The sequence below is a fragment of the Anabrus simplex genome, chromosome 1, assembly GCF_040414725.1.
Source record: "Anabrus simplex isolate iqAnaSimp1 chromosome 1, ASM4041472v1, whole genome shotgun sequence".
NCBI lineage: Eukaryota > Metazoa > Arthropoda > Insecta > Orthoptera > Tettigoniidae > Anabrus > Anabrus simplex.
Window position 1 is genome coordinate 268740393 of NC_090265.1, and position 23303 is coordinate 268763695.

The 23303-nt window shown below is 38.1% G+C and overlaps 1 protein-coding gene across 1 annotated transcript in view; it reads left to right on the plus strand.

The window, feature by feature from the left end:
• Nucleotides 1-23303, plus strand: part of KrT95D (phosphofurin acidic cluster sorting protein KrT95D) — a 368788-nt gene that overhangs the window by 191426 nt on the left and 154059 nt on the right. The window contains exons 7-8 of the mRNA XM_068225917.1: nt 5514-5622; nt 16538-16708. Of these exons, the coding sequence (XP_068082018.1) occupies nt 5514-5622; nt 16538-16708 (280 nt within the window). The remainder of the gene's footprint in view (nt 1-5513; nt 5623-16537; nt 16709-23303) is intronic.

A 23303-nucleotide genomic window follows, 5' to 3' on the forward strand; every position in this document is an offset into this window, starting at 1 on the left:
CACCACCAGTGGGGAGCAGGAATCATAGAAAATGACACCCCATGCAATGGCACCTCTCTTTGCGGGGTGGGGGGTGACATCCGACAATGAAGCATGGACAACTGCACTGGCCAGGATGTTTCTAGACTCACATTTGGTGGTCATCTGTATTCAGTCAGTACCACGACTCATTGCTGAACACCACTCGTTGCCAATCCACAAGCTGCCATGCTATCTGTTCCTCGCAGAAGTTTAAATGTGTTTGGTGATGCTCAGGTTGTAATGGTAGATGTCATAATGGACACCATGACAACAGATCTTGCTTTGCTAGCTGCCTTGGTATGGTACTGGTGGATTTGACATGTCTGGATGGCACACACTTATGACCATGGAATGCTTACAGCCTGTTGTATGATGAAATGATCCCTGCCAACTCAAGCCTTCTCAGCGTGCGCACATGTGTGTGTGTCCTCACGTTCCCATTGTGTCCAAAACTTACGTACAATGTAGTCAGAATGGTTCACGTGGCGAGCAATTTGGCTGGAGTCAATATGATTGCAAGGACGGATTTGTTCTTCGTGGAGCATGGGAGTCTTACACCACATCGGTATGTGGAGGAAGTCCTTCTGGAGCATGTTGTGCCTTTTGCTCCATTTGTTGGAAATGGTTTCACATTAATGCAGGACAGTGGATGCCCATATGTTCTTTCAAACAGAGATTCATGTTTTGTTTGGCTTGCTCGAAGCCACGATTTGAATCCTATTGAACATCTATGGAACCAGCTCAGGAGAAGGGCCTGTCAGCACTATCCATACACCCTGCAGGATCTACAGGAGGCTGTCCTGGAAGAATATGAGATGATTACTCAAGAGGACATTGTAGCATTAATCAGGAGCGTGGCCTGAAAAGTTAACATGAGCTTCATCAAAATTTGCTTGAACTATAAATACCTACATGATACTTGCATGTCCCTGGCTTAATCAAATTGTTCATAAAAATCATTCCATTCTTTTTCATTGTCATACAGCTAAAGGAGTCCATACCACAAATATTTTATCATAAAATAGTAGGTTAATGCCATAGAAGTAACTGGAATTCAAAAGAAATCTCATTTTCAAGGAATCGATGTGTTGCTTTTTTATTATTTTTTATACACCTCCCTTTGGTTCTCGTGCCTTCTAGACTTGAGACCTGTGGTCGCCTAGAGAGCCTGTTTTCTTCCATTTGGCCCATTTGTTCCTACCTAGACCAGTTCATATGCATAAACTTCTGTCACCGTATTCATTCCTAACCTATCATTTATACACTCATGAGCAGTTAGAGCAACTTGGCTAGTAGCATGTAGCACTCCCTTTTGCCTTGATGACAGTGGCAGTGTGGCATGGCATGGACTCCACAATACACCAGAAGCATTGGGGAGCCATACTTCATTTTTATTTATTTGGGAAACCAAAACAGCGATAAACCGATCCATGATTGCTGCACAGCCTCCCACAATCCATGTAGTTTGGTCATAGTAGGGTCCAGGGTACGCATATCCCTCTCAACAACATCACAGATGTGCTCAGTGAGATTGATATTGGTGCTCTTTGGGGGGCACGCAAACAACTTCACATCCGGGAAATGCTCCTTGAACCTGTCAGCCACAGTTTGGGATCAATGGGCTGGAACATTGTCTTGCTGCAGGGTGCTGGGGGTTTAACAAAGGGGTGAACATGATCTGCCAGCAGGTTGCTGTAACAATCACTGGTGAGGGACATTGTCATATGTATCAGGTGTTCTGGTTTATTCCATGTGAACAATCCCCATATGAGGATTCCACAACCACCAGCCTGAACTCTACCCAGCTGGCAAGAGGGATCCATTGCTTTATATGGTTGATGGCGTGTTCCAACTGGTACCTCGACTCATCTGGCCATGTGACCTTTTCTCATGCTTTGAAATCCAGTTGTGGTGTTTCTTTGCCCATGTCAGCCATTGTGCCTTGTGACAGGTGTTGAGCAGAGCTACCCTCGCGAGACAATTGCTTCTGTACCCCATTGCAAGGAGATGTTTCTGGATGGTATGGCTATTCTCACATCGTCGTTGTCCAGCACTGAATTGGCAAGTGATCTGCTGCACTGTGGCCCATCTATCTGCTTGTATGATCCAAACTAGCCACCATTGAACCCTGTCATCAGCGCATCATACACCACTATAGTTGACCATGCTTGTGCTGGGTTTGCTTAATTCACTTACTCTTGGTACACTCTTGATACGGTGGCCCTTGGAAAGCCTAGAGTCTGCATGACTTCAGAAATTGAGTGGCCCATACATCTGGCACTGACAGTCTGGCTGCGATCATATGTGCTGAAGTCTCGTCTTACCCATCGTGTAGTAAACTGTTACTCATACAGCTTATGCGAGGTCTGTCTTCCTCATTGTTACATGCCATTCCTTTCTGTTACTTTCAGTAGGCTGAGCACAGTGCCATTTCCCCACTACGGCAGCTGATTTAGTTGCTCATGAGTGTATATTTATAAGAATAACTTCTTACTATTTGCTTCTATACTGCAATTTAAATGGAAATAAATTAACATAATATATGTGTATATTTCTTGAATTGTGATTCTGTTTTCTTCAATTATGGGAATGGTAGAAATCTTCCTTTTATTAATTAAATATTAAATAAATTAATAAATGTCGAACGCTTGTTCAGTTTCTCTGTGGGGTTGGGTATAAAGTAGATGAATCTTTGTAGTGAGTTTTTACAACCGGAAGTCCTTCCTGACGTCAGCCTCATCAGAGGAGTTAATGAGATGAAACTAATGATGTGATATGATGATAGTAGGAAGGAAAGGGTGAAACCCAGTACCAGCACATAACCTACTCCTGTCAGATAGCACCAAGCAGTCTGCTCAAGGCTTTATGTCCCCATCCGACGGATGAATCATCGTTAACAGAATCTTGTGCCCTTACTCCATATGAGCACTGCAGAAAGGTTTGGAATTTAAGCCAGGATTTTAGCACGCAATGTAGTGATTAGAAATTGTATACCACCACATCTCCTACCCTACCGGCCAACATTCTGATGGTGAAATTCAATTAGACCAACGGGACTCAAAACAGCTAACCACGGTGTCAGTCCATATATTCTTCATGTCTTTAGGACATTAGCCACCTGGCGGGTTTAAATAAATAAATAAAATAAATAAGTACAAAGGACTAACTCCTTCAAATACCTAGGTAAATGGATAACCCCAAACATGAATGAAGATCAGGCCATGAACAGCAGTTGCATCAAATTGGAATGCACCTACCACATATGTAAAAGTATGTACAAATCCAAATCCCTCTCCCTTAAACTCAGAATCAAGCATTACAGTACTGTAGTGAGACCGTCGGCACTATACACCTCAGAATGCGTAAATATGGTAAGAAAAAGGCAACTCGGAAAACTGGAGCTGAAGGAAAGGAAGATACTGAGAAAAATCATTGGCCCTATTAAAGAAGAAAGGAAGTGCAGAATCAGGCCCAACAATGAACTGTACCAACAATTAGAGAGCATTACAACATCTATGAGGAAGAGGAGATTGAACTTCTGTGGTCATGAGAGGCTCACTTCCAGAATCTTCCACACCATCTCTAGAGGGAAAGTGACTAATGCCAAGTGGGCAAGACTTGTCTGAAAAGACCTTCAGCAATTGGACATTGCTCCCAGTGAAATCTATGACAAGAATAGGTACAGAACATTGATCAGAACATCAAACTCTCTCCGGTAACTAACAGAAAAAACAGTGTGTCTGGGAGGAGGTGTGAAATGGACTCAAGACGTTTACAGTGCAAGAATGAAGGAGTACTGGTCTAGGAAGAAACCTGCTAGAAATAAGAACCATGTGGTCCATAGCAGACCCAAACGGAACTTTAACCCTCGAAGTGGCGGTCATTTATCCTGTAATGGCAGCGATATTTTACCGGTGTTGCAGACTCTTAGTATAAATTGTGTTAAAAATCTTTGACATATTATACATACATAAACAGCACACCCTTTTATCCTCAAAAGTACAAGGAATAAGATGATGATGATACTAAAGCTGTTATTTATCATCCACAAAGTGTAAGACCAAAATTATGTTGAATTTGTTTACATTACTTATTTTTGCAAAAGTTTTGCTATATATAATATGTTTATATTTAGGCAAATTTAAAAAATGACATATACAAAAGAAGCACCATTTCATAGTAAGTAGGTGCGTACCAGTATACAGTTTATAATACTGATCTTAGCTGGAAAATTATACAACAATGTATACAACAATTGTATGCTACCACTTGTACATTTCACTCAGAGTCTCTTGGGTGGGTCTTTCTTTTAACTCCATGATTGTGAGGTCTCCAGAAGTGCACCAGTTTATGACACCCCTGGTGAATACCACCATTATATCCTCGACACCAGAATGTAGACTTCTTCTCCTTCTTCTTCTTTACTTTCAAGCACACAACACATAGGCGATTGTTGTTCTGTGGCAATTTTTCGAGAGCATGAGAGGGGCCTCCTGCATGAACTCTTGGCCTTACAACTGGAATTGGGAACTGTGCATTTAGCAATCCCCTAACTATAGTGATCATGAAGTCTCATCTTGCTAAAGGCTTATCAGTGTTCTTTATGTACAGGACGTATGTGTCAAATAATGTCATATCTAGAAGATTTGAAAAAAAAAAAAACTGCTTCCAGTACCTTCTAGTGGGTCTGGAACAAGTGGCATGGAAAATGCACTTACTTTTATTATCTACACCTCCCATGAAGTTATTGTACTTATGAATCATTAGTGGTTTCAACCCCTCATTTCCCTCAGTGTAACATCCCGTTGTGAGACAATAAACTGGTTTCCTTGTTTTCGCCTCTTTATAAGCAACCAGTAGAACGTCACCTTGCCCTAGAGTAAACGATTTGCCTAGGTTCAAGTTTTGTACCTAAAACAATCTGAGACAGTACCTTTGAAGATTTATTCACTGTTCCTGTGAGGAAATGATTCAGTATTGCTGAGATGAGTGCATATCAACACTTCAGATTGATATCAGAAGGAAAACTGGCGACTAAATATAGCTGGCTCAGCTGAGACATTCGTGTGGCCGGCCGCTGAGTATGTAGCAGCTAGCACAAGACAGCGGAATTATGACGCTACTTTGGCAACGATTTACACTAGATTAGTGTAAGATGTTATTATACAAACTATTTCATGATTATGGCCGAACATTTCTCCTTCAGTTGATTCGTAATTAGCACATTTCGATGAATAATAATAAGATTATCGAAATAAAATAAAGAGCATGTCAAAACGCCTGATATCAGGCGTTGCCACTGGGCAAACGCATAAAACGCCTGACATCAGGCGCTTGCCACTTGGAGGGTTAAAATAATATATATTCCTTAACTATACTCTTAAATACTGTTTTTCTTTTTTCTTCTCGCCTTGGAGTTTTTACTCTTGATAATGTTAGAATGTATTTGTAGAATTTAAGCTTTTGTAATGGTTTTTTTCCTCTGATTATAGCAACGAAATTTAAAGCAGAAATTCATTGCTCTGCTCAAGAGATTTCGTGTCAGCGAAGACCTCCAAGGACTGGACAACGATCAGGAGGAAATTGGTCAAAAATTGTCTGGTAAGTTGAGTGTCACAGTGAATACCTTTGTGTACACAATAGTAACATAGGTTGGGAGAAGGAGCTTCTCTTGCAGTATTCAGCAAAACTCTTATAAACAAGTATTTAAGGGTTCGTAAGTGGGACGTAACATATAGTTGAACTTCTGCAGACATACTGGCTGGGTAACATGGTTGGTTCAGTGCTGTCTCCTTGTGGTCAAGGTTACAAATTTCTCATTTGGCTGGGGCTGTATGAGTGCCTACGTACAACATTCTCATGTCAATATATTTAGTGACCCCTTAAAGAATCTTGTACATGGCAAGGCTCTGGAATTTTTTGCATGTAACTGTGAACACATACCAGTGTTGAGTAATTTAAAATCATAGTTACCATACTTTCTAATTTGAAGAATAATATATTTAATTTAGCTTACTGTACCATAGTGAATATTGAGAGAAAGACTGAAAATAGTTGAACACTGTAGTCTGCTTATAGGATTCTTTGTTAATGTACAATATTCAGTAATACTTTCTTTCTCAAATGTTGACTTTTAAAAAGTCAATGTCAATATTTTCCATAGGTTATATACACAGGAAGCTTGAACAATGTTCTTGGAGTTGTTAGACTGTATGGCTAGTAACGGCTCCATCTTTTCTTTCGGACTTATGGTATTGTATATGGACCATTGCCTGCTTAGTATATTACGTATGGATATTGCATCATTCTATTCTTTGTACATGTGATATTTGTGGAAGAAATCCAAAACTTAAATTAACTAATGGCATGTCCCAGCAATAGCTGCGAAATTATTTCTTGTCACATTGCTTTGCCAGCATTATGATATGATGTACGCTAGTGTATGGGTAGGTATGGGTCGTTTAGCACACTGTTGAAGAGTCTTCCACTTGTCTCTGAATTAAGAGAGGAATTTATAGAATTTTCACAATGAATTCTGTTCACGAGACTTGAATCTATCGCATACAGCTGGCCGTATAATGCTTGGCAATTTTCAGTAGGCATTAAATCTGATATGTACCTATGAATCATCCATGAATCTTAAAACAGTAAGGACCTAATCCTGAAATGTTGTTACAATTAGCAGAGAAGGATGCAAAGAGCATTGTACTGTTATATTGTCTTATATGGTTCATGAAATCATTATCATATACTGTACCTTTAAGTGTGTCGTTTACTCGAGGTTGTGGAAAATAAACCAAATCATTGTAGCAACACGATTTAAAATGTCCATTTACCATTTCCGCAGCAAAATGTCATGCTGGAAAGTGAATACAGATTTCATTTAATAACTCTACCCTGAATAATTCAATGGAAGTTTCATTGTAAATAGTGTTCCAAGCCAAAGGACTTAGTTCCCTATTGTGGTAATTATTAACTCAATCCCTAGCTCGAGCTCTGACATCTGCAGTGCTTCGTAAAACAGCATGCCTTCTTGGGTGTCCTCTCTTAGGAACAGAACTCATTTCACATTTCACAAAAGAAAATCAATGAGAGAGAGAGAGAGAGTAAGTGTGTGTGCATGTGTGTGCATGTGTGCTTTTCAGTGCTAACGATGATGATTACAAGATATTAGAATCTTCCGTATTGATGGTTTTCACTTTACAAAGGTGAAAAATGAGAGTATCCTCCTAATTCAATACATTATATATTCTGCCATTAGACGGAGTAAACAAATTCAAACATGTTTCGGCTCGTTTGAGCCATCTTCAGTGAAAAATTAGAGGGGTTGAAATAATTTACATACGGTAATATAAGTTGAAAAAAATGCTAAAAAAATGAAGGAGCAAATGAAAAATGGATTAAAGAGGAAATCAAATTTCTCCATAAAAAGAAATCTCTCCTGAACCACAAACTATATGAACTCATTTAGAAGTTTCCACTCTCCTTTGCCCCCTTGAATGGACGTCGTTTCAATTACACATCTCTAACAAACTTAACCTCACTTTGTTAAAGAAACAAAACACACTTGACAAGAAATGGAATGCTCTTTCAAAAACAAAAACAACGCTTAGCAAACATAACACCCCAAATAACACAAGGCCTAATGATTTTCACCAACCTGTAGTAAACTTAAGTAAAATCAATCTTGATGCCGATGATCTCGATGTGCTGAGCAGGGACCTAAACATAATTGGGGTAATCCTTCTAACCGTAATAATTTAATTTTCACCATAGCTGAATCTGAATTGGCCATTAATAAATTACCAATAAACATACAAGAAGAGGTCCGATATGAAGTCAAACGCAAGCTATCTTCCATCCTTAATCAACAACAAACCATTAAACCTAACACATTGCACACAGCTAAAGTAAACAAACTAAAGAAAAAAGTCCAACAACTTAATTATAACAAAAGCCGACAAAGGAAATGCCACCGTAATCATGGACAGAAGTGACTATGTTAATAAAGCACACACTTTTTTGCAGACAACAAATTCATAACCTCTAAAAAAGATCCAACTAATAAAATACAGAGAGACCTAAAAACCATCATCAAGAACATTTCATTTCTGTTTAATGACCTTGAAATATCCAAAATGATTATCATGAATCCGAAGCTTCCCACAGCCAAAACGCTACCCAAGATCCATAAAGCAGACATCCCCATAAGACCCATTATCAATTTCAGAAACAGTCCGACCTATGAAGTATCTTGGTTCATTCACAAATTCCTCAAGTCACACTATCGTTTTCAAGCCAACACATCAGTAAAGAACTCCTTAGAATTCTGCAACGAGATTAAACACTTTAATTTATCCAAACACCACACTCTTCATTCTTTTGATATTACTAACATGTATGCTAATGTTCCTGTTAACAGCACCGTACATTTGATCAAGAACAATCTCTCCAAATTCAGCAATTTAAGTATAGGCGAAATAGATGAATTTATTCGGATTCTGGAATTTACTTTGAACAACAATTTCTTCACTTTCAATAATGTCATTTACCAACCCATGGGGTCACCAGCTTCAGGAATCCTTGCAGATATCTACATTGATCATTTAGAGCATTCTCACATCATTGGCAAGATCTATGGCATTCAACACTGGGCACGCTTTGTAGATGACACGTTTGTTATTTTAGACTCCCACGTTACTAACAGCAACACAGTACTTGGATTTCTCAACTCCATTGACCCACATATAAAATTCACCATAGAGTCAGAAAACAATAAAGCCCTTAATTACCTGGACTTAACCATTATGCGCAACAGCAACAACACTTTATCCTTCAGTATATACAGGAAACCCACCCACACCATCAATACCATTCATCAGACCTCTGTGTACCCAGACATACATAAGAAAGCAGCTTACAATAGCATGGTCCTCAGAGCATTAACTGTCCCTTTATCTCGCAAGAATTACAAAAAAGAAATTAATACCATTTACAGTATTGCAAAACACAATGATTTCAGTAGAACCTTCGTCAGCAGAATCATCAATAGATATAAAAGCAGACCCAAGACTACCCTAGAAAAAGATTCCGCTCCTAAAGAAAAGTTTTCCACATTCACTTTCAATAATAGTAGCATTTACCAAATTTCTAATATTTTTAAGAAACACAACATCAAAATAGCTTATAGAACCTCCCACACCAACTCCAAACTCATTTTCAATCCACACACTGTCAACAACAACAATAACAATATTAACAACAAATATTTGAACTCTGGAGTTTACAAATTAAAATGCCAATCCTGTAATTCCAGCTGTATTGGTCAAACAGGCCGCAATTTTGTCATAAGATACGCCGAACATCGCAACGCTCTCAAATATAATCGTTTTTCAGCTATGAGTGAACATCAAAAAGCATCCAGTCACAAATACATTTCAATAGATAAAGACCTCAAGATCTTGCATTATGAGCAAAAAGGCACCTTGCTCAACATTCTTGAGAGCATCCACATCGATTTAGATCAGTTTATGAACCCCTCTCACAATTTAAATGAAGTCAGCGAGAAAAAGAACATTCTACTTGAAACATTCATTCCATATATTTGTCAGAATTTCCATAACACAAACAAACCCCACCTCCATCTCTCCACCTCACCATCACTCCCCCCTCCTCACACCAGCCCTGCACCGCCCCTTCCCCCTCCGCTCCTTCCATCCTAGCAAACACATCCGAACCAACAATAGACTCGATCACGCGAACGAGACCGTTACTTTGAGAAGGCCAGGACATTCGAGAGGACAACCACCTGCTAAACACCGTAAGTTTAAGCTTTCTTCACACCCATTCCACACTTTTTCTTATCACCCTACGTTTCTCACACAACCTCATTTTGTTCCATTACAGATTAGAACTTCATTGACGGTTTCCACTAGATCACTTACAGTTTACTATGCATCTGTCTTCTACCTAACACAGCTTCTCAGTTTTATATCGCGGCCCTTCTGACCCTTTATAATAAGGCAAGACACAAGCCAACATTATGAAACAATAATCAAGAAAGGGACCGCTAGATTGAGAAGATATTGAGAATGCTGCTGTTTCACAATTAAAATAAAAATTAAAATAAATTAAAAATTAAAATAAAATAAAATTAAAATAAATTAAAAATTAAAATATTTTTTTTTATTTTAATTGTGATCTCAGTTCAATACGGGCAAATAAGATGAAGTTCCTCACGTTTAATGCTGCTGTTTCTAAAGCTTTAAATTTCACTGGTGTTTTTTCCTTGTCACAGGCTTTTCGCCTGCATGTTATATCAGGCTTGGTTTCTCAAAAATGTTTGCTCCCGCTCCCCTCCTGACCAATTTGATGTGATGGGTTTCTACAAGGATGGTTTTCGACAGTGATTTCAACCTGTTTAGTTATTGTTACTAAAGCAATATTTTGTAAACTATGAGGCCCACAACCTCACAATGTGCTACTATTGTTCATTTCCATCTGCATCATTTGTTTTTTTTTCATTCCTTTGTTTCTTAGGTTAACACAGTTTTTAGTTTCAATTATTATTTTAAATTAACACCCGTTTCACTGAATTTTGTCGCAGTAAGTTGTTTTTTGCTCCGCATATTGATGTAAATATTGTATATTTGTGCTAATTTTGTTTCCGTCTAGACTCTCTTTTGTTTGTTTTTTCATTTGCTCCTTCATTATGTTTTTTTAGCATTTTTTCAACTTATATTATGTAAATTATTTCAACCCCTCTAATTTTTCACTGAAGATGGCTCAAACGAGCCGAAACATGTTTGAATTTGTTTACTCCGTCTAATAACGGAATATATAATGTATTGAATTAGGAGGATACTCTCATTTTTCACCTTTGTAAAGCTAACGATGATGAACCGAATAATAATTGTCTTTCTGTTTTACAGCAGGATATTCAGTCAAGGAATAAATAACCATGAAAAGAAAACGGAGATCACATATACACAGTTATCGATAATACGTCCTTCCGTCACTGCATTCCAAATTTAATACAATGGCGCTTTTGGTACGAAGAAATAATCAAATGTGCCATAATGGCATGGTGGGTATAACATTCCACAATGGCATTGTGAAATAAAATAGCTAACACTCTATGTACTCTGCAATCTTGTTTACCTAATTACAGAAGTTCATTTGGTATGAAGAAGAAAATATACAACCATATAAGTGTGGTCCTGATCACTAAAAATGACAAACAGAATCAATAAGTAGGTTTCTGTTAGGTGAGGATATGAGATAAGCAAGTGAAGTTAGTTGTATGCACTGAAGGAACTACAAACAAAACCATTGTCTGAGAGAATACCCATTTCTTGGCACAGTGGTGCTGTATGTGTGCGTAATGAAATTGCTAACATTGTGCATGGACAGCACACTCCAGTGGCAGTCGATGAAACATGGCATTGAATGATCTGCAGATCACATGGACACACATTCACAGACTTGCACAACCACCTACTGGCAAATGCAGTTAAATGAAACACCCACAGCATTGTATTTTGCAAATAAATGTTTTGACTTTTTGAAATCCAGAATATCCTGAGTTTATTACAACTAACATGGAGCAACAACTTACATTCTGGTGATAACATGATTTCATAGAGCCATCTATTAGACTAACATAAAAAGATCTGCATAGACAACTTGCACAGAGCCCTTTATCGGCTGGTATAGAAAGATCAGCAGAGACAATTTTTAGCTATCTACCGGCGAATACATTTAGCTGCAATGCCCTAAGCTTCCTATTTCCGAATAAGTGACTATTTTACACAGATAAAGGACTTGATGTAATAAAAAATATTTTTCTAGTAATCCTGGGATGAGACCTTTCTTTTGGTGTATAACACCTAGGCGTGAGTATTGCAGTGTTCTCACAATATTGTGTAACATGTTCAAATTATATATAGAGAAGAATGTACAATTTATTGTGTGTGAATAGAATTGAGTATAATAAAGATTTCAGCATTGCACCAAATGATCTCATGATCATTGCCAAGAGATATCTAGGAACAGTGCATGGATCTCATGTTGTCAACTGTTAACCCATTGACATGCGATTATTTTGCTTGAAAAAAAAAAAAAAAGCACTGTTGAATGCAATTATTTCTTTACATTTTAGATTATGAAAGGTGAAACCAACTACATTGGATTTACGTGTTAGATTCCTGCCTTAAACCAAAATCTCGGTATTATTATACACTTGGGAATGTTGGCAATCTTAAGGGAAGAGTTTGTGTTCCAGTGCTAAGAGCAGCCTTGTTGTGAACCCCTTTGTATAATAAATAAAATCATCATGAATATTCAAAGAATGAAAAATTCATTCCTCTTTCTTCCGATGAGACCTTGCTTACTACTACTACTACTACTACTACTACTACTACTACTACTACTTTTTTTTTTTTTTTTTTGCTATTTATTTTACGTCGCACCGACACAGATATGTCTTATGGCGACGATGGGACGGGAAAGGCCTAGGAAGTGGAAGGAAGCGGCCGTGGCCTTAATTAAGGTACAGCCCCGGCATTTGCCTGGTGTGAAAATGGGAAACCACGGAAAACCATCTTCAGGGCTGGCGACAGTGGGGCTCAAACCCACGATCTCCCGATTACTGGATACTGGCCGCACTTAAGCGACTGCAGCTATCGAGCTCGGTACTACTACTACTACTACTACTACTACTACTACTACTACTACTACTACTACTACTACTACTACTACTACTACTACTACTACTACTACTACTACTACTACTACTACTACTACTACTACTACTACTACTACTACTACTACTACTACTACTACTACTACTACTACTACTACTACTACTACTACTACTACTACTACTACTACTACTACTACTACTACTACTACTACTACTACTACTACTACTACTACTACTACTACTACTACTACTACTACTACTACTACTACTACTACTACTACTACTACTACTACTACTACTACTACTACTACTACTACTACTACTACTACTTTGTGGTAAAAGATGCCGAAGGGCATTACATGAACTAGATAGTTCATTTTATAGAGCTACACATGATTTGACGAACAACCTATAAACAGTGCTGAGCATAATATTAATCTGGAAATCACAATGCTGTATTTTTAAAATTTATATACACATAATGATTGTAGGTAACTGTCATTTTAGGGGAAGTTGTTAATGTGATCAGTATTTAGAAAAATGTACAGAGTAGGCCATGGGAACCTGACAGTTTTCAGAATGGAATTAAAATGATATAACTAAACATTCTATTTCAGTAGGAAATAAAACACAGTTTGGTAGAGCCACTTGTCCTACACTCCTCCAGTCTGTCGTGCAGGTTTCACTTCACTGCTTGAACTGTTGTGGTTGATTTGGCTGCCATAGCTTAAGACTTGTGTTGTAATTTTGAGTTTGTTAATGTTCCTAGGTTTGTTCACATGCATTTGAACCCCAGAGAACATAGTCTGGGGTGTGAGCCGGCCATGGAATGTCTCCTTATCTACAAATCAGATACCTTGGAATCCTTTCTCAAACTACAGCCATGGATGTTCTGGCAGTATGGGCTGTTGCTCCATCTTGCTGGAACCATGTCATCTGGAGATCTATTCCACAACGATGCACTTCTGGAGGAAAGAAGTTCCTTAACGTTGTCTTGTATGGAGCAGATGTCACTGTGGCAACTTGATTCAAAGAGACACACCTCTGTGGTCCTGAAACGTGCCACCGCACACCAAATAGTTACACGAAAACTGTGCAGAGGACAGCTAGGGTCTTGAATTAGACTAGTAATTAAATATTTGTCCACTGCACCACATGAAGGGAAATGTACTTCAGCGCTCATCGTGCTTTGTCATGCATATTTAACTCTTGCACTCATATTATTTTATTTGGAACAATGTGCAACTACTTGAGCAGAATTTAAGAGCTTATTTCTAAAGTAACGTAAATCCAAAATTGATGATTTTTCAGTTTTGCTGTCATGAAATACACTGAACAGCGCAAAGAACACAACACCCAATAAATTATGTGTAATTATTGTAGAATTATCTATTTAATCAAAGTGAAGCACTTCAACCAATTTTTTAAGACGGGGTATGTTACTGGCATTCCTTTGCGAGCAAACAGTAAAATGTTGGTTGTTTATTGAACTAGCCCCAATTGTTTTTTTTTCCCTGCACAGTCTGGAAAACACATCGCTGGATGTGAGCCATTGATGTTTTCCTGCTCTTATAGCGCTTATTGTTCTATCTTTAATTGTTCTCCTTTCAATCACATGTGTTTGGAGAATCTTTCTGTGATTGTCTTAATCAGCTTTCTGGAATAAACATGCTGTTAAGCCCTGAACAAACTGTGAAAGCTGTTGCTTTGGTAGAATTTGGTCGCAGCATGAATTACGTTGCAGAAGTGTTGAGGACTACACCTGCCACGATTTCCAGAACTGTATGAAGGTACAGTGTAACTGGAAGCTTTGCAAGGAGACCAGGATCAGGCCTGAAATGAGCAACATCGGAGAGAGATGACCGCTTCTTACAACTTCAAGTTCTCCACAACCGTCTCGCCACCGCCTTTGAAACACGAAATCGACTCCACCAAGTTCGAGAGGTCAATGTTAGTGAGAGAACTGTTCAAAGAAGACTGGAAGAAGCCAATCTTAAGTCCAAAAGACTGCTATAGTTCCAGAACTCACCAGAGAGCATCGTACAGCTCAAATGTGTTTCGCAAGGGAACATCTTGGCTGGGCAGTACAACAATGATGGTGTGGGCAGGAATCAGTACAGCTGCAAGGATGGATTTGGTATTCGTGGAGAATGGGAGCCTTACCGCACATTGGTATGTGAAGGAAATCTTTCTGAAGCATGTTATTCCTTTTGCTCCATTTATTGGTGATGATTTTACGCTAATGCACAACAATGCACGCTCACATGTTGCAAGAATTGTGCAAGAGTTCTTCAATGAAACATAGATTTGTGCTATGGCTTGGCCTGCTTGAAGCCCTGATTTAAATCCTATTGAGTACGTTTGGGATCAGCTGGGGAGAAGAGCCCGTCAGCACTATCCAGAGACCCTACAGGACCTACGGAATGCCCACCTGGAAGAATGGAGATGATTCCTCAACAGGACATTACCGCATTAGTCAGGAGTGTGCCTGAAAGGTTGAATGCCATCATTGTTGCAAGCAGGGCAATAGACATTTTTGAAGATGCAATCAGAGGTCCCTGAGATTGTCTGTGAGGTCTGTGAAGTATATAACATCGAAACAGAAGTGCATTACTTTTATGAGCTTACTCAGTATTTCCTTAAAATGTGCATCACTGGCTTAATTTGTTCAATTCCTTTATAATTATATTTTATTTTCATTGTTAGATACTTAGTTGGGACCGTACCACAATATTATATCATAAGATAGTGGATTAGTCTCATAAAAGTGTCATAAATTTAAAATAAATTTCAGTTTTGAAAGAAATTGAAGGGTTGCATTTTTTGTACTGCTCAGTGTAGTTTGCTCCATGGCTAAATGGTTAGCATGGCCTTTGGTCACAGGGATCCTGAGTTCGATTCCCGGCAGGGTCAGGAAGTTCTCGGACACATCCCAGCACTAAAAGCCATACGCTATTTCATTTCATAGGCTCTCTCATCATATACCAAAGGTTTAAGTCTCATTTATATGATCGTAAACGTCACTCAAAACATACTGTACATCAATAAATTATTTAGTTCCAGAATGATCTTAACTCGTACTTACATGAGATAATTACCACCATTTCCATTGATAAAGATTTCTGAAACACAGTGTAGACTTCATTATATTCATAGTCATATCTGCATTTAATTATAAGAACATTTAAAAATATATGATTCATGAAGTTTTACATTTCATGGATTTGCATCACTTTGGAAACAAGCTCTTCAATTCTTCTTGCGCTGCTATGCGAAAAACGAAGGGCATCAGTATGTTTCCTAGATGAATGATGAGGACTCCTTTCCAATGCTTGCCTCACTCTTTCAACATTTGGTGGGGTTTCTCATGATGTGGATGGGACATGGTGATTTTGTTTTCGCTGCATAAGAAGTACTGGTAGATCTAAAATTCTATACCCACAGTTTGATTGTAATCTAGCTAGGAACAATATCAAGATGTGGAATGTGGAAATGGCAACGGAATATTTGCTGTGTTATCACAACTGAGTCACTGTTAATTTTTTAAGTTTCCACCATGAATGCACGATGTACAACAGTCCACTGTTCCATTGTCATAATAGTAGCCATTATTAGCCATTATGCAAGCGCTCAATGTGTCCACTTTCTGGCTGAATGCCTACTTTGTTGTGCTATTCTACTCGAAAAACCATTGGCTTCCTGTGGCCTACTCTGTATATTGTGCTACATTGAAGATAAACTTTCTTTATTAGGCGTAATGTAGGTTTCTTCATTTTTAAAACGGGATTTGATGAAAACTCTGAATCATTGCAGGTGGGGATATGGATCCTACCGAAATTGAAGATTTGTTTGAAGAGCTGGAAGATTTGAGTGACTCTGGGCCTGAGATGGACACAATGAGTATATCCTCCACTCCAAAACCCTCCCTCAGGCCGTTTTTCTCCAGTAGTCGTTCTCTGCTGCAGGAGACACTCAATGTGCCAGGTAAGTCTGAACATAAACATGGATAATTAGAGCATACAATTTTTGCTTGAAGTGTTGCTGGAAAACTGAAAATAACATGACTAGGTTAATTTGTTCAATTTGTATTTTTGCCATTTAGTTTCATAGACATCATATAAAATTTGTAATTCTCATATGATGAAACATCATTTAATGAAGGATCAAATTTATTGAATCAATTGTTAAGTGTAAAATGGAATGAAGGTCTTCTTTTGAATTACTTGTAAAAATGAGCCCTATTTGCTGCAGCTATTCAGTTTAATCTGCTGGTAGGAAATAAGTAGTTTTATATGTGAAAAGAATATGATAAAATAAGGAGTGTGTACTTTTCTATTGTGCACACTGATGTTAACTGAACCACATTGGATTTTAGTGCTTCAGGGTTTCTGAAGAAGTGATTATTTGATGTTATCTCTCACTTAAATAGAATCTTGCACATGCATTCTGTTGTCTTCTTTATTTGCCTTGCTTGGCCTGCAGTCTGCTGTGAACCCTGTAAATGCTATTACATTTCTTTAAAATTTTCAGTCACCCTTTCGTTTCTGGATTGGAGCAGAACCTAGATTATTTGAATTTTGAATGACATTCTGAACAAATTTAAAGTTACTAGGTACTTCTCTTTGCATCTATCATTTTTTTAAATCCATAGATTTTGCAATAATTAGTTTTACACCAAGGATGGCACAGTGAATGATTGGAAATTGACATTATCTTCACTTTTTAGATATTAGTATACAACATTATAAGCAGTTCCTGAAAGGAGGCATGGTATCTTTTTGTAGAGTAATTTTGTTTTGTTAACAGATATTTGTTGGTTAAAATGTAAATGTTTTTACTTTGAATAACTGACATGAAAATTTACAAAATTTCACATGCTCTAATTTCAGGTTGAAGATTATTACATATCACCTCAGAAGCATGTTATGTTTAATAACATGCTTATTCTCCTTAGAAGTGAGATTTTTATGTCATTCTGTTATTCATCCAGGTTAAGACAACAATATTTTCTTTTTAAATGCAAGATTCTTTGCCTGACAGTTAGGACACCACAGTTTAATCAGACAGTCAAAAGAATGGCAAGGTAGACTACTGGCACCACATACATTGAAAGAAAAATCAAATGTAAATATAAAAACCTACTTTTTTAATATTGAAAGAACTTGTAGCTGCAGTCTTCTTATGAGCACATATCTGTTTTCTTATTTACTTGAATGCTTTTTTTTCTTCTTTCTAAATTGTGTAATTTTAAGGAAGGCTTCTCTTCTGATGAAGTAACAGTCTATCAGTGATGAGCATGTGTTTGATTCCTACATCATTGTAATGTGTTACCACATTATTAATGAAAGTTTATTTTTTTTAATAGTTATAAAATTAAATTTTGTTTTTTTCTGAAAGGAGCCATGATGATATTTTCTGGATTAATTTATTAACAGGTGTTTCTTTAGTAAATGTAAATATCTTTACTTGGGATAACTGATATAAGTTAGAAATACACAAAATTTCACATGTTCTAACTTCATATTGTCTCTCTTCAAATTTTTTTGTGAATATGTATCATGTTCTCCTTTTAATTTTGTTGTTGTTGTAATTTTTCAAGTAAATTCCAAATATAATAATTCCTGGACTGTTAGTTTTAGCATGTGTCATCTGTGCTTATATTTTATTCAAAGTTTCATAAAAATAAAGTCTAATTAAAAAACAGATTTAGTTTATTTCTATGAATATCTTACATTTGATACAATGCATTACCTATAACTTGATGGAGAAAGACGCAAGGAGTCCTTGGAGTTTTGTATACTTCATGGATGAAGTTGAATCTCAGAGAATTTTGGTTGCGTGTAAACGTTATATTGTATTGGTAATATTAATCTTCAGTTTTCCTCTAAGTGCCTAGAGGAAAAGGAAGCTGTGAAACTTTTCAGGAGAATATAAAGGTCTCAAAGTACTCTGTGGCTGGAAGAAAATAAGATATATTCTGGCGTGGGATACAATAAGGATTACTGTGAAAGAAAAGTTCAACTGTGTTGATGTTAGATGAGAAATAATGATTTTTGTTTTGTGGCACTTCTTATCTTAAATTAAAATGGCATCTTCTGTAATGGATGCAGTAAGTATAACACCTCTATATAGGATAAACATTATCACTGCTTCAGGGATTTTTCATATTTCTATTCTGTTGATTTAAATTCTAATCTCATACATAACTTCAAGTTGTTAGGCTACATGCTGGAGCTTCAGAAATTTTATTTGTATAGTACCGGTAATGGCATTTGACGTAAAGTTGGGGCGATTTCAATATAATAATGTGATTATTCATAGGACTTAAAATGTCCTCTCATTAGAAATGAAACCTTAGAGATCATGCATGTTTCCAGGCCATAACCACTTACAACCTAATTTCTGTAAGTAGCTCTAGTAAGGTACTTAAGATAAAATGGACACAAGACTAAGGTATGCAGCTTTAATGTTATTACATTATATGTTCAGCTATGTTTGTTTATGCATGATACTTCATATACTGTATATATAACACCCTCTTTTTTGGCATTACACTTTTCTTTTCTTAAGAAATCTTGTGCATGATTGTAAGATAAAGGCTGCCATTCTGCATTGCATGAATGCATTGACTGATCATCTGTGTATTTTTAGTAGTAGCCTAACTTTTGCTACAGGGTGAGGATCTTGTTAACTTACTGCCCTTGAATTAATACATTGTGTTCGCTTTTGTACAATGTTGCCATTATTGGTTCCAAAGTAAATGAGATTGTACTGATATTTACTACCTGCTAAGCTAGAACCGAGAGCCCCATTTGAGTGGGGACACAGGCGAAGAATATACCCACAGTATCCCCTGCCTGTCGTAAGAGGTGACTAAAAGGGGCGACCAAGGAATGATTGAATTAGAACAATGTGACTACTTGTATTTAGTATCACCCTGTGGGGAACACCATGGGTCGCTTTTACTTGCGCGTAGTACCACTATGTTAGATACACAATAGGTTTGTGATTAGTAGCAATAGTGTGTGAATCAGGGTGGGTTTTACAGTACCTGCGATTAGTACCACTATATGAGCGACACCATGGGTCTACCTTGCCTATGATTAGTACCCACTATGTGAGGAACACACATGAGTCCCTGATTACTACACCTATGAACACCATAGATTTGCGTTCCCTGTAAATGGTGCCGCAGTGTGAGAAACACCATAGGTCTGTGTTACATGTGCATATTACATTAACCTGTGAGTAGTACCATAATGTGTGGAGTAACATGAGTCTACGCTTCTTTTGATTAGTACTGCAACATGACAAATACCACGGTTCTACTTTAAGTACAATTATGAGGGATAGATGACCTGGATTTTGGGCCCCTTTAGACTGCAATCATCATTGATTCAGGACTGTAGAAGCAGTCCCTTGATCAGCAATACTATTGTTTAATGCTAGTTTCTGGGAATGTGGGGCATTGTGGGTCGGATCCACTGATTGTTTTAAATTCATATCCATCCATTCATTCTTCGTCATCACGTTTTGAATTCTGGTCAGTGGATGAACTTTTAAATTGTCATTACATCTCATCTCATTTCATACCATTAGGGGCTGATGACCTAGATGTATAGTAAGAGATTGTGATGTGCCATTGAGAATTCTCAGGTGCCTTATCAGCTGAGATTTGAACGCTTTCCCTTGGACCGAGCTCGATAGCTGCAGTCGCTTAAGTGTGACCAGTATCCAGTAATTGGGAGATAGTGGATTCAAACCCCACTGTCGGCAGCCCTGAAAATTGTTTTCCGTAGTTTCCCATTTTTACACCAGGCAAATGCTGGGGCTGTACCTTAATTAAGGCCACGGCTGCTTCCTTCCCATTTCTAGGCCTTTCCTATCCCATCGTCGCCATAAGACCTATCTGTGTCGGTGCGACATAAAGCAAAAAAAAATCCATAGTTTTCCCATGGTTTGTTGTGAACTGTAGAACCAAAATAAGCATGCTACAAAAGCTTTTGCTATGTCCTCTGCGCTGGTACATTCAAATGAGCAAACTTCTAGCCAACAAGGAAGCCTACTTACAGCTGTCTAACAGAACCGGTAGTTTTCAGCAGGCAGGACTGGGCTGATGATGTTGAGGAGGAGTGCTGGAATCACACAGACGATGGACTGAAACTTCCCATTGGTGTGGTGATAGAATTTGTGACCTCCTTGCATTGACATGAATAATAGGTACAGCTCCATGAACAGCTGTCCCCTGTCTCCACATCAGTCAGTTAGGTCATCAGCCCAGAGGCTGTTTGGATCCTCAAATAGCACCACCAAAGGCTATACAGTTATAGGGAAACCGCAAAAACCAATGGCAGAGCCCAAATGAAGCATACTAGGCAAGATGAGGAGTGAGGTAGTTTGCCATTGCTTTCCTCACTGGACCAGAAGGTGCTACTGCAGCACGACTTATCCTATAAGCAACACCTTTCATAACATTCGACACTAGATGTGCTCCAAATGTCATTACACAACACCACCCATACCCCCAGCAGCTTCCATATAGTCACAGCCATGGATGAGAATGGGACTTTGGTGGAAGCTACACTTTGCTCTGGCCTGTGCCAAGAGACGGATACAAAAATACTGCATCCATCAAGAAATGGCAACAGGCGGGGTCTCCACATAGGACCACACAAATCATTCTGAAACTGAACAAATGCTAGCTCTGGTGTCATGATGTCTCAGAATATAAAGGGAAGCAAAAGCTTATTTGCGGTATGGAGCAATAATGAACATTCTGGGTTGACTGATTGAGGTATCACAGAACAAGATGATACCAGTTCCTGCAACCTGGATTTGTTCTAGTTGTAGGGATTGGTCACCATTTATAACACCATGCAGCTTGGCATTTTCTTCCCGTGATTTCACCAGGTCCATTTTTCTGCAAGCAATTCCATGGAAGCAAAAGAGTGTGTCTGCGACCACTTGGAGGCTCCATAGATGTTCTGGAAATCAGTGGTCAAAAGCACGATGAGGAATAACGGGTTGAGTCATACATGTGTGAGCTTGTTGTGTTGTTGTTAGAAAGCGTACTTCATTGGCTTGTGATATGTGTAAATTGTGGCGAGGTTTGCCTCTAAGGTGTGCCTGAAATGTTAAACGGCTTTGTCAGTCGGTGTACTATGGGAGTTAGTGGCGACTAACTCCCGTAGTACACCGACCACTCAGCTTGTTTTGGCTGCTTGTATGCCTTGTATGTACTACTGGAGGCTGGCTCCAGTGGCTTTGTTGGAGGCATTGGTGAACAGTCTGAGTGGTACCTAGGAGTTGAGGTGTATTAGGGGCAAGGTTAGCCAAGAGTTGGGAGACCAATAGATAGGCCAAGGAAGAAATGTGTCGACCAAATAAAATAAGACCATGATGCACAAAGGTATGAGTGGCTACAAATCCAAGATGAAGAAATCTCTGTGGGTTTGCATCTGGGAGATAGTGGGTTCAAATCCCACTGTCGACAGCACTGAAGATGGTTTACCGTGGTTTCCCATTTTCACACCAGGCAAATGCTGGGGCTGTACCTTAAGGCCACGGCCACTTCCTTCCAACTCCTAGCCCTTTCCTATCCCATCGTCGCCATAAGACCTATCTGTGTCAGTGCGACGTAAAGCCACTAGCAAAAAAAAAAAAAAAAAAAAAAAGAGTGTGGAGAGTGCTTTCAACATGCTTGGACAGCTAGACTTCATTCATTATGATTACTCAAAGTGAAAGTACCTATTTTTTGAGTTTCTAAATTGTGCAGTCTAATCTATTAGTGGCATTGTGATGTACATGATTCAAAGTCAGCATTTCAGTACTGTATCCATATTCATATCTGGCTGTCTCCTTTGCCTGTTTCTTTCATTCCTATAACATTCCATAATTATTCCTCATCGTAGCAGAGGAGTGAAGCTAACTACATTAGCTGGCACATTCCTATCTCTGGGCATTAATTAAGACCTTTACCTGATATGGATGGGAACAGGCTTAGGAGATTAATCAACTAGTACCTAAATATCTAAAGCTCAATTTCAAAAACTTCAAAAATTCAAATGTTTGTAGTATGGCACATCCATACAAGCTGTATTTGTTTATATAATCACTATGACAAACTGCTATTAAAATATGACATCTTAAGCATTTTTTTTAAAGTTCTGTAAGTTACTTCTGATCACGTGTTGAATGTTATTCCCTTAGAAAAGGAGACTTGGTGAGGGTAATTAGAACCATTACCTCTGTCAGATTTTGTGAACTAATAAACATTTATTTCAATACTTATGTTCATTCAAACAAAGCTTGAGCCAATTTTTCACTGAATTTTGTGCAGGATATATCAAATTTGTATGCTATGTCGGTGAAATCAGGTGGTACTGGTGTCTGTAGTATTTGTTTAAATTGTTAAAAATGACAGTGATCATCATAATTTAAAAAAAATAAAAGTAATCATTTGCATGTGTAAAGATAGGAACATGAAAAGTAACACATAACAGGACAAAAAAAAAAAAAAAGGAAGATCAATGTTAGGAGAGTTAGAAATAGAAGAGACAAGGGCTGACATGAAAACACA